This window comes from Rhodnius prolixus, unplaced genomic scaffold (assembly GCF_049639745.1).
Source record: "Rhodnius prolixus isolate KJV_2025 unplaced genomic scaffold, Rpr scaffold_10, whole genome shotgun sequence".
NCBI lineage: Eukaryota > Metazoa > Arthropoda > Insecta > Hemiptera > Reduviidae > Rhodnius > Rhodnius prolixus.
Window position 1 is genome coordinate 8,291,601 of NW_027411615.1, and position 11,757 is coordinate 8,303,357.

At 33.2% G+C, this 11,757-nt stretch overlaps 1 protein-coding gene across 8 annotated transcripts in view; it reads left to right on the forward strand.

The window, feature by feature from the left end:
• Nucleotides 1-11,655, forward strand: part of LOC141457207 (endoribonuclease ZC3H12A-like) — a 52,918-nt gene extending 41,263 nt beyond the window's left edge. For 5 of the 8 annotated variants that reach the window (XM_074133855.1, XM_074133861.1, XM_074133863.1 and 2 more), the window contains 7 exons: nucleotides 1,861-2,178; nucleotides 3,896-4,053; nucleotides 5,314-5,453; nucleotides 6,364-6,598; nucleotides 6,690-6,928; nucleotides 7,837-9,113; nucleotides 10,394-11,655. In XM_074133855.1, coding sequence (XP_073989956.1) covers nucleotides 1,861-2,178; nucleotides 3,896-4,053; nucleotides 5,314-5,453; nucleotides 6,364-6,598; nucleotides 6,690-6,928; nucleotides 7,837-8,483 — 1,737 coding nt within the window. In that variant the 3' untranslated portion in view covers nucleotides 8,484-9,113; nucleotides 10,394-11,655. The remainder of the gene's footprint in view (nucleotides 1-1,860; nucleotides 2,179-3,895; nucleotides 4,054-5,313; nucleotides 5,454-6,363; nucleotides 6,599-6,689; nucleotides 6,929-7,836; nucleotides 9,114-10,393) is intronic. The other 3 variants (XM_074133856.1, XM_074133859.1, XM_074133857.1) reach the window with 3 other exon arrangements.
• Nucleotides 11,656-11,757: the final 102 nt, after the last annotated feature.

Here is an 11,757-nt window from a genome sequence, read left to right on the forward strand (position 1 = left end):
TCGTTTTGTCCTTCTGTTGTAGACTACGGAAATTTTAACACCCACATGAACATGCACAAGGACGTGCTTTTACCTCATAACAACAATTATTGTAATTTTTTTTGTTTATTTTGTATTAATAGGTATATACTTGTTTAGTTCTATCTCTTCAAGACAAGTTGTCTTCAATTTGATTCACTTTTCGGAATTTGATTCAGTTTTTTTTGGCTCTGCATACAAGTAAGTTAATCCCGCTTATGTACAAAATTTCATGAGGTAGTTTGGTGAATTTGGAAATCCATTTTAACACTAAACCTACCGACATTTATGCATAACTATTCCTACCATGACCGGTCAAATGACCGTACTTTAAAATCACTTAAATTTCTTATTTTAGAATGAAGATAATAATTATTTAACTACGAAAAAGCATAGTTTCTTTTGATTAAAAATATATCTCGTAGATTTTACTCTTTTATGCATCATTTTTTATAATTATAGGCTTCTCAATTGCAAATTTCCCGCTTACTTACTTTTTACATTTTAGACAGCATTTTTTAGTCTTATTACCTTTGCAGTGTCTTATTTGGCTATTTTCCGACCATTTGTTCGTGTACTAATATTTTTCATGCTTTTGCAAAGGTAACACAAATTTTGCCTTGAAATTTCACTTCCGGTAGTTTTTTATACAAAATCCATGGATTTATCCCGGGGCTAAGTCTAGGATATTGAAGACTATTTGTGGAGACCATCTCCGAGATTTTCCACGGTTATATTTCTTCCACGAGCTGTATACATTTCTGCTAATTTCAGAGCAACAAACTCCCCTAAGCGGAACTATAGGTTCTCTGCTTTCACGTTTTCCCAAAAATGGAAAGCCTTTTATTGCATCGAACGCTAGCCAAGATTTGATACCAAATTTATCCGGTTTATTTGGCATGTACCGAGTAAATCTGCATCTTGACTTTGTTGGGAACAAACGTCCTTGGAAGAGATATATGCTCTTGGTTAGAACAGTTTTGACTGTTCTCTACGAATTTGTTCCAAAATTTAGAAATCAAAGCAAATTTATCGGTTTGTAAACTATTATTTCTTTGATCCACTCGAATAAACCTCAAAACTTCCGTCTATACATTTCTGCTCACAGTGTTTGAGAAGAATGCTTGTCCCTATTTTTGTTCCAGTGAAAAGGGCAATATCGTACATTTTTCGCCTCATATGCACCACATGCAAACAATAATCCGATAAATGCATTATCAAATTGAGTTTTTGAGAGAATTCTGTTACAAAAATAAATAAATAAATAAAATAAAATATTAAATAATTAAATAATAAGTAAATAAAATGAAAATATTCAGCCGGTCAAATGACCAGTCGCGGCAGTTAAGACGGACTACAAATTTTTCTCAAAAATCAAATATTAGGAAAAGAAGTGAATATTAAAAAAACAATTGAATACATATTTTAGGAAAAGTCGTGAAGTTTAATGGCGGTATGATGACGCTGTAATTAGAAAATTTATCAAATTTAAAAAACAGTCAATTGACCGGTCGTGGTAGGTTTAGTGTTAATGCACTTTCGACAGGTTTCGAACATTTGTAGTTTCACAGGGAAGAATATTACCAGTTTTAGTCATAATTATTTTTATTTATTGCTTAAGTTACAACCGAGGAACTAGGTCATCTTCAGAGCTAAAATAATTTAATAATAATAATAAAATAATTATAATATTTTTACTTTATTAGATCCAAGTTTTGGGTCCATCTTCTGTCTTGACTGATTCTCTCAGTGTACTGAGGAGACAATCAGTCAGAACAGAAAAAAAAACACACTCTATCCCGTTCTGAAATTCAATTCCAATAATATTATGTCTGTTCACAGAGGTACGTAGACCGATTAGTTGGAGGCGTGAGTGCTGCAGGCGTTGGTGGCGTTGGAGGTGGTAAAGAACCAGAAACTGGTGGCGAAGATTCAAGTTATGATTCAGATTATGAAGGCGATGAAACTACTAGAGGACATCCAGATGTATCTAGAACAACATCCGATACACTTGGTGCTGAATTCGCTGAATATGTCTCTACAGATTCAGGATATACAGCCCGTTTAGAGTTCGCCTTGAAACTTGGCTACACAGAACGCCATGTACAAGCGGCACTTCACAAACTTGGACCGAATCCTGCTCAAAATGAACTCTTGGCTGTAAGTGTTTTTTATTTTTCTGGTTTTTAAAAGTTGTTTGGTCAGTGGTTTACTAGCTGTTATCCAAATTTAACAGGGCTAAGTCAGAATAGGTTTTAGTAGCATCTTAAGTTATTGTCGAGTGTTTTTATGTTAATAAGTGGATGTAACTGTCTCAGTTGGGTTATGATTGTTGTAGGTTTTTGTTGATGTATCAACTTCCAGAGTTACATCGATCAGTCTTTCTGATTTTATAAGATTTATCGATTACTTTTAGGGATCTTAGATTTCCATTTCGTAACCTTCTTAGAGGGAAGATTTCTTTTTTCTTTTTTTGAACCAGATTGTTTTAAGAACAGTTGATATCTGTAAGTCGATGAAGGTTTTGTTAATATCTGCTTCTTCTTTTGTTAATAACATTGTATCGTAAGTAGCTAACATCTTTATACTAGATTTAGGTCTGTCCGTAGAGTACAAATTGAAAAGTGTAGAATTCTTATTGTATATATTATAGGCAGACTCGCGAGAATTGTCGTCGAGTACTGTAAATGTTATTGAATCTTACCCAGAAAGTTAGGTCTTGTAAAAAAGGAGCGTATGATTTGAATAATGTAATCAAGAGCGTAAGTCTACCTAATTTTTTAAAGCAGTTCAGCGAGTCAAAATGGCCAATTCATCAGCTAAATCAAGAAATATAGCTGCTGTGTACTTTCTGTTTTCTAATTTATTCACAACATATCCAGTTATAAAGCTTAATATGATGTTATTGATAAATGCTTTGACCTAAACCCAAATTGGTAAGGTTCTATTTCGTGCGAATCAGTCAGGTTATGGTACCTGTTAGTAGATAAATTTGTTCATTGGTATTTATTTAAATTAATACATAAATATCCAATTCTTGAGTTGTGATTTTCAACAGCAGCACTTTATGTCGGTTACATTACTCAAACATATTCAAATACGTCTTTGTCTCACCCATCCTGTGTGGAAGTATGTTTTTCGATGTGCTGGAAATAAATAAATAATATCCGGAGCTGGAACAAGATGGAAGTATTTAGTACTGATCCATTTACTATTTGAGTGTTTTGAACTTTTAGCCAGAAAAAACGGTGATCGAAGGAGGCTTCATTACAAGCAGCTTTCATCATTGTAACACCACTGATCAGGTCACCACTCTATGATAAGTTGAATCTATATTTCTGTATCTTCCTGACGTTTATTTTTCCTAAATCTTGTTAAGCTATTGACTACAATTTTGGGAAACTCGATTCGTTGAATGTATTTATCCAATCAGCCATGTATTTTAACAAAATCATTATACTGAGCCTGGCGAAATATAAACATTAATTTAATATGAAAGAAATATAAATTTAGAAAATTGATGCGATGTAAAAATAGTTCATAAAGTGTCCTTGCTGGTAAAATAATTATGAAAATCCATTTATCACATTGTTTAAGTAAAAAAAAAAAAAAAAAAAAAAAAAAAAAAAATGATTTGAATTAATTAGAGGTTCACTAGACAAAAGGAAATTTAAATTAATTTAAAACTAAGTAACCTTCAATTGTTTTTTTTCCCCTCATGTCCCGTTATCTAATGGCGCGTGTGTATAATCAACGTAGCATCATGTGTAGTTTTTAAAAAACTGAAGTACGCAAGGAGGAGGCTGTGAGACAATTATCTAAAACCAGAGAATATTTACTTTCCTTTTAATATTTTTATTAAACGTGATTGTTTCAGGAACTGATAAAGATTGGTGCCCATGCTCAACCATTAGGCAGCGATGGCAGTAGTGAATGGGGTGACGATGAAGAAACTATACAGCAAGAGCTGCCGCAAGGTGCCGATGAAACTAGACTTAGGCCGGTTGTTATAGATGGCAGTAATGTGGCTATGAGGTAATTGCTTGGTCCACTTTATTCAATAGCTTCATAAAATAGTAAAAATTGATTGGCTTATCGTCATAAATTGCAGCGAACATGAAAGCAATGTACATAATTTGGACACTCAAAATTTTTGTAATTATACTTATAACGTAGGCCAAGAGAATTAAAGGTAGGATTGTTATTTTACAGAAAAATGCTGAAACGAAAATTGGGCATGTTCTGTATAAATCCCCAGATTTCTTATTTTATTTGTTGTATGACGGCTAATTCAATATTTTTGTTCAATTTTCCAATTCATTGTCCATTATGAGTTACACAAATTTAGAAAAAAATGACAATGTACTGAAAAGTACGTACATTCTAATCGATCTTCCGTTTAATCGATTTTATTTTATAAATTTTATAGGACATTAGTATGTATTCATTTCTCTTTTACAGTCCAATTTATAAATCATAACTAGGATTTCAATAAATGTAACTAGGATTTCCGATAGGTTTGTCTCTTTGCACAGAAGAATGTTTCGGTTCAAATGGCAAGCATGTTATGTTGTAAATAGACCTGCTTCATGCAAACAGACAATTCTTCACATTTTTAATCTTTAAATCTTAATTTAATTTTTGGTAGCGCTTGGCATAACGGAGGATCAAAGGTCTACTTTTTTTAAATTAAATTCTAGGCTAGACTTAAAAGAAGTTGTTTCTCTTTAACATTTGTACCAAAACTGTCGTCTTTGTTATGTATTTTCCCAACTTTAAATTGTTTACAATGAAAATAAAATGAAAGTTTGTTATCAATAAAACATCATCTAAGGTTGTAGTGCAAACTTTTAACCTGTAAGTTCAGTGCAAAAGGTACATGGTTGTAGGCGTGAATTTATTCTAAATCGTGGCAACCCAGCTCTTTTTTATATCCCGTAATTTCAAGCAATTACAAAAAACTTTTAGTTTTCACGTCAATTATCGGTTATTTATTCATTTAGTTTATTTTTTTCCTAACTATTTCGTTTAGGGCTTTTGAGAGCGTTTGTCCTAACCTATAACCCCTGATTACGCCTACAAAACAGAAACTTGTTTTATAAGCACTATAGCATAATTTTAACAACCACATTTTGTGTAAATAAGTATTCATGCAAAGAAAATTTAGTAATCTGCTAATTTCTGTTTATTCTAATGTTGGTTCTCATAAAAAATATTTACACCAAAATTCTATAAGATATATATCTGAATCGTACTTTCAAAATACTAATTTTGATGCATCTGATTATATTTCAGCCACGGAAATAAAGAAGTATTCTCTTGCCGAGGAATAAAACTAAGTGTGGACTGGTTTAGAGCAAGAGGCCATAAGGAGATTACAGTTTTTGTACCAAAATGGAGGAAAGAAGCATCTAGACCTGATAATCCAATTACAGGTGAGGTTTCTTTTTTTGAAGAATTTAGTTTCTTTTGTTATTAGTTTCCAAATATTCCTGGACCTTTCTACTCCCAGCTTTCTGAGATGCTCCTCAGAAAACAGAAATACGTCACTCTGATAAAATGACGTATAGCAAGAACAGTCTAGAACGATCAAATTTAGCCCAATTCGGTTTTTTAACAACTTTACTTTCTCCAGTGAGTAGTTTAATGTTTTAAAACATCTTCTTGACTAAAACCTCTACTTATTTGCGATTCCGGGTTAATCCTGCCTAGAAAAGTGGGGCACATCTTCACTAGCTTATTCGATTTTTTTGGAAAAATGAACTCCTTCAATATAAAGTAAAGAAGTACCTAGTATTTAGGCAGGCTTTACGTCCAACTACCAATTAGGTATCGTGGACTCGTGGACGTAGCCTACTAGAAAACATTCTTTACTGCAAATTCTTTTATTAACTATTAAATAAAAATCCAAGGCCTAGACTGGGAATCGAACCCAGTATTACAATACATATTAGCTTTACAGGTCTCGCATCTAACCGCTCGGCTACCGTGGCGACTAACTCCTTCAATATTTTCTCCTCTCATACATAGATTATCCCACTGTTGCTTAATATTTCTTTTGGCACCTCGTTTCTACTAGAAGCGATTAATAGCCACTGACCGACTTTTTTTTTAGGACTACTAACTGACGAATCAGTAGCTAATATATTTAACTTCAGGTTAATTACTTACTCGAACGAAAAGAAGTTTAGAACTCAATACCGCTATGGTGTATAAACCACATTGTCTAATAGCTTACCAACTGTCTAAGCTTTAAATATTTAAAAAAAGTTTAATTCTTGATATGCTCTAAATTTGTATTGTTAAATTCATTCTAAAACTTCATGATTTAATTTTTACTTGTAGATCAAGAAATTCTTTACGAATTAGAAAGAGAGAGGCTTCTGGTGTTCACGCCATCAAGACTTGTCGGAGGCAAACGTCTCGTTTGTTACGATGATCGATACATACTCAGGTTGGCGGCAGATAATGGTGGCATTGTTGTCTCGAATGATAACTATAGAGATCTAGCACAAGAGAATCCTGAGTTTAGGAAAGTAGTAGAGGAAAGAATACTAATGTACTCGTTCGTTAATGACAGGTACATCCCAGCATTTTTGTTCAATACAGTGCTTACTAGAGCGTTCTAACTTAGATAAAATTACTAAATATTTTTTCCGCATTGTTTTTAGGTTTATGCCCCCAGACGATCCATTAGGAAGATCTGGACCAACGTTGGACAACTTCTTACGAGTAAGAAGAAGTGAACCTCCGTTACCTTGCCCTTATGCTAAGAAGTGTACGTATGGTGCCAAGTGTAAATTTCAACATCCAGAGAGAGGCGCCCTGCCTCACAAGACTGTCACAGAACGACTGGTCGAGCATGCCCAACGCCAGTTGCAGGCTAGAGGTGGTGCAGAACTTAGTCCTGGTAAGAATGATTTATTTATTTAAATATTTACCATAAATTTGGTTACTAACTAATTGGATTAACAAATGGTTGGATACGCAATGCTGGATAACGCAGATAATCTTGTTCTTAAGATATCACTGAGGTTTCCATCTTCCTAGCATTCCCTTGAGAGTGTGTCTGCCCTGATTATATAGAACCTAATGTTAACAAAAGGAATTAATCGCCTCCCATAACCTCTTCAACAAAATTTCTGCTCTAAGGAATGGCCGCCGTACTATCTGCCACTCGATTTTGCCTACCAAAGCTCATAATTGCAAACTATCTCCTCGATTCCTAACAGTGTAGGAGCTGAAGTCTTAATGTAGTACTTATTTTAGGCTAGAGTACATCTGGAGCCAATACTTGTGAAGAACTGGTTAGTCCACATCTCTCCTCGCGCGTTGCACCAATAAACGGGGCTTATTAATTACTGAATGGATTTTATAAAGCAATCAATAGTTTTATTTTCTGCTAACGAAATTGTTTTTTAGATACTTTTTAATCTGAATTTGATAAACACATGCATCGCATGGGACTGGCAGATGATAGTCTCTGTAGATTATGTCAGGAAGAGGAGGAAACGGCACTGCACGTGTTGTATCAGTGTGAGGGGCTTGTATGGCTAAGGATGTTACTTCTCGGGGAGGAAAAACCAAGGCCTGTGAGCTTTACCCAAGAGTCGCTCTCCAGAATCAAGAGTCTGATTAAACGGACAGATCTGGAGGGCGAGCTCTAAAGTTGGGGAGCCACAATAGATCCAAAGGGGTCGCAATGGCGTAGGCCTTAAGGGCCGCCCTATTAGAATCTAATCTAATCTGAATTTGATGTTTTCCGGAGTGCATATCAAAGGACATTTTTATTATTTTTTTGTTTCATTTTAATTCCAGGAAGGCAATTAAAAGGGAAGTCTTTAAGCTTGCCGCTGTCATCTAGTGAAGATAAGCAAGTGAGAAAAACACCTTTAGCCAGAACAAAATCAAATGTAGTTTCTGCCAGTGATCAGGAAAGCAGTCAAGAAAGTTGTTATAGAGGAGGCAGTGGCACCCCACCAGGATATAGTGTATCAGCCACACCTCCACAGCCCACTAATACCGCCAATCTTCATAAGAAATTACAACGTCAGCTCACTTTGAATCCAAGCTGCGATCCAAGATTGTACGGTTTACGGAGGGCTGTTACTCGTCATCTTAGTTGTGACTCATACAGCGGACCACCGCAAGGATTGCATTCAAGTGTAACACGTATTGCCAGTGCACCGCCTCCACAATCTCATCCACCACCTGGTCTTCTGCAGACCGGACTGCATGCAGCTTCCGATCCACAGTTACATGCGTGGGCTGCCATTCCTCCACAATTAATGCCACCACCACCACCACCCAGTACGCCTGATGAAGCAAGAAGAAGGCTGCACTATCATCTGGCGTCCATATTTCCTGAGGAGCAGGTACGTGCAGCTATGCACCTATATCCAAATGAGACTAATCCGCAAAAGATTTGTGCTGCCATCCTTACATTGTTTCCCTCCAAACAGTAGGAATAATTTATAGCCCACAAGAACCACTTAAAGTTCACAATTAAAAATAAAGGTACTAGTCATTGGAGTATTAAATGCATAATAAGAGGTTGTAATCTCATTCCAGTATAGTGCATGTGTACCATTATCTCAGAATGACCTATATTTATTTTATATGTTTACAGATTGGTAAAGTATTAATTTTATTATTTTATCAAATCTTTAAATGTGATTTATGCATGTGAAAAAACTAACTAAAACAAAACAAGGTCAATTTGCCTCCTATTCTCCAGATGTTTCTATAATCTAGATTAGTCATCTGTGTAATTGTTCACTTTGCTGTTTCCCATACACTCTATCAAATATCGATACAGTTTTCTAATTAAAAGCCGTTTGTCAGTGTATCCCAAAATATTGATTTGCTTAAAAAAATAAGTAAAGTGAAATGTCCTTTTCAACCATCTTAAATGAATTGTGTATAAATTATGATGAAAAGACATACTTATAAATGTCTGTTAAACTTTTTACTATTATCGCATTATCATTAAACGTTCATTTCATTTTATAATAGTAATCGACTGATGTGAAATTCCATAAAAAAAGAAGAAGATACATTCTTTTAAAAGCCGCATTCATTTTATTTTTAAACAGGTTTGTCATTTAAATATATTTTATTTAAAAAAATTCGTATGTTCAATATTTTGACTGCAAAATATTGTTATTAGGAAATGTACTGTTGGCAAATTAAATTTTGCAAACATATTAAGTTCATGTCTCCTTTATTTTCGTCAAATTCATATTCATTTCAAATAGGCTGGCTTCTGTCGCGAGCACTTAGCTCAACCCAAGGGATAATATTCTCGCGCTTAAAAAGCCCTCATGTGGTTTTACTGAAGTATCTTGGAATTAAATTTTAAGCAGTGAAAAGCAATCTTGTGCACAACTTCAGGTTGAAACTTTTCTTCCAACTCTGCATTTTTACGTAACATTGATTTAAATAAGCATTCTAATGGTAAAACCATACAATGTAAACAAATAATGTTGCAGTTTGAAATATCTAAAATCACAGATTTATTTAAAATCGTTCTCGTAAAGAATTTCAAGTGTTCAAGTTTTATTTTGTGAGAGTAACGCTCAGCAACATTCATAGATTATTAGGTGCGTACTAGTGCCGTGCGTGGTCACTCACCCTAAAACATCCCCAAATTTAGATGTTTGAAAAGTCTCAGGATTTGGGAAGATTATAGGTCCAGCACAAGATTGCTTATCCTTAATCTTCTTTGAAGATGGCCTCGCAATCCGTTAGTGAATTTTTGTCTCTTAAATTCGTCACAAAATTTTAAGTTGATATCACAATCTTGGCAGATGTTCACTGAATTAACTGTGCTCCATGAGGGAACCGTTAATACTTTTGATCAGACCGAGGCAAGCCTCAGATTCCATTCTCTTATAATTTCCCCTAAGATGAAAGACCGTAATAATTATTCAAAATTAAAAAAATAATAAACAAATTAAATTCTAATAATAAAAAACTGAGTATGATTTGAATGTGTTTCGATATCTATATTCCTGACACTGTTACCTGCACAGTTAGTAGCTCAAGATTCTCGGATACCTATTTATTCCATTAAACTTCAATGTTTAGTATTGTCAACTATATTAAACGTATTAAAAAAGTGATTTCGACTCAAGTCAGCTTAAACGTTGTAAGTAGAAAGTATTGTAGGCCAACAAAAATTCAATTAACTTTCTAATCTCTGTATTCTCTATTCATATGTTACTTCAACGCAGATAATAAATTCATTTATATTAAATGGTAACTTATTAAATGTTTAAATAGTTTTTTTAATATAATATTTTACATGGTAAAAAATCAAGTTGCCTGAAAATTCACAAAACAAAAGTGTTGAATATAAAATACTTTTTTACAGAAATAATCCTCCATAAGTCAGTCATGGTGCCAAAAACTCTTGCAAGTAATCAACTTGATTATTTGTAAAGAAGTTCAGTTTAACCAAGTTTTCTCAAAATATTTGTCAATTACATTTTTTACCATAATTTACAGGTAGGTGAGGTTCTTTCCTCTCTTTTATTGATGAATTTACCGAATAATTGTAACTTAAAATTCTGAGTGATGATTTTTATCATATTCGGTGTTGAAATTATAAAAGATTTTTATTTTAAATCAATGTATCGGAGGAAAAAGATCTAAGATAAAATAAATCGATTTATGTTTGATAAATTAAAAGTATCGCTGACACTTATATGAAGAACATACCTTTAACGCCCTTTTTATCATACTGAAATATATTTTTACATTAGTAAGTTTTTTTCATTTTTAGTGTGTTATTTTCCATAAAGTTCCTTAAGTGTACATATATTTATAGTGTCAGTTTTAAGTTATTTTATTTGAAAAACAAACAATAATTCAAAATAATATTTGAGGATTCAGTTCTTGAAGTCGAGTGGTAGATGCTGCCGGTGGTTTTGTCTTAAAAAATGAATATTTTTTTTTATTAAAAGTTTTGTACTTAATTGATTTTAGATGTAACCTATTTGCAATTTTTTTTTCGCTACATAGAGCAACTTTCTCTGATGAATTGGAATTAGAACGTGATGCGAAAAGATGGATTGTCAAAGAGAAATTTCTAAAAGCTTACGTCTGTGTCACCCACGTTTTTCAATTTGGATGTAAATTATTTTGTTTATATGGCTTATAACATATTGATGTTGAATATTAAAAATGTAATGCATTTATGAAGAGACGATTCTCCCAAATCTGCGAGCTTTAAGGCGTGTTTTTTTGCAGTCTTGTTAGACTTTTTTTCTTCTTGTTGCTGTAAAGAGAAGCTTTAATGAAACAATTTTTATCATTGCTCTATAATGAGTATTTTTTCCGCAGAAAAATTGTGTACATGATCCAATTAAAGAGAGTCCATGTCTTAATACTTTTATTTCATTGGTAGGTCGTAAAAATGAAATAATTATAACAACGGACAAAAATAAACATATGAATAAGTTGTTATCATCCACTCGAGGTTCAAGAATTATGTGTAGTTCTGGAGGAAATATTGTTGAATCATTTAAAAAACGAAATGATTGTATTTATCCTGTGTTTTAATTGTGATTATCCTAGCTGTGTTCTCTTTTATATATTAATAAAAAGGAATAATTGTCTTTAATGTGAACAAAATTTGATTAATTAAAAAAAATTAAATAAACATTAAAGAACTTGAATGAAAATAAATTATCTTCATATTGAAGAATACAATATATGTTATATTATAAAATATTC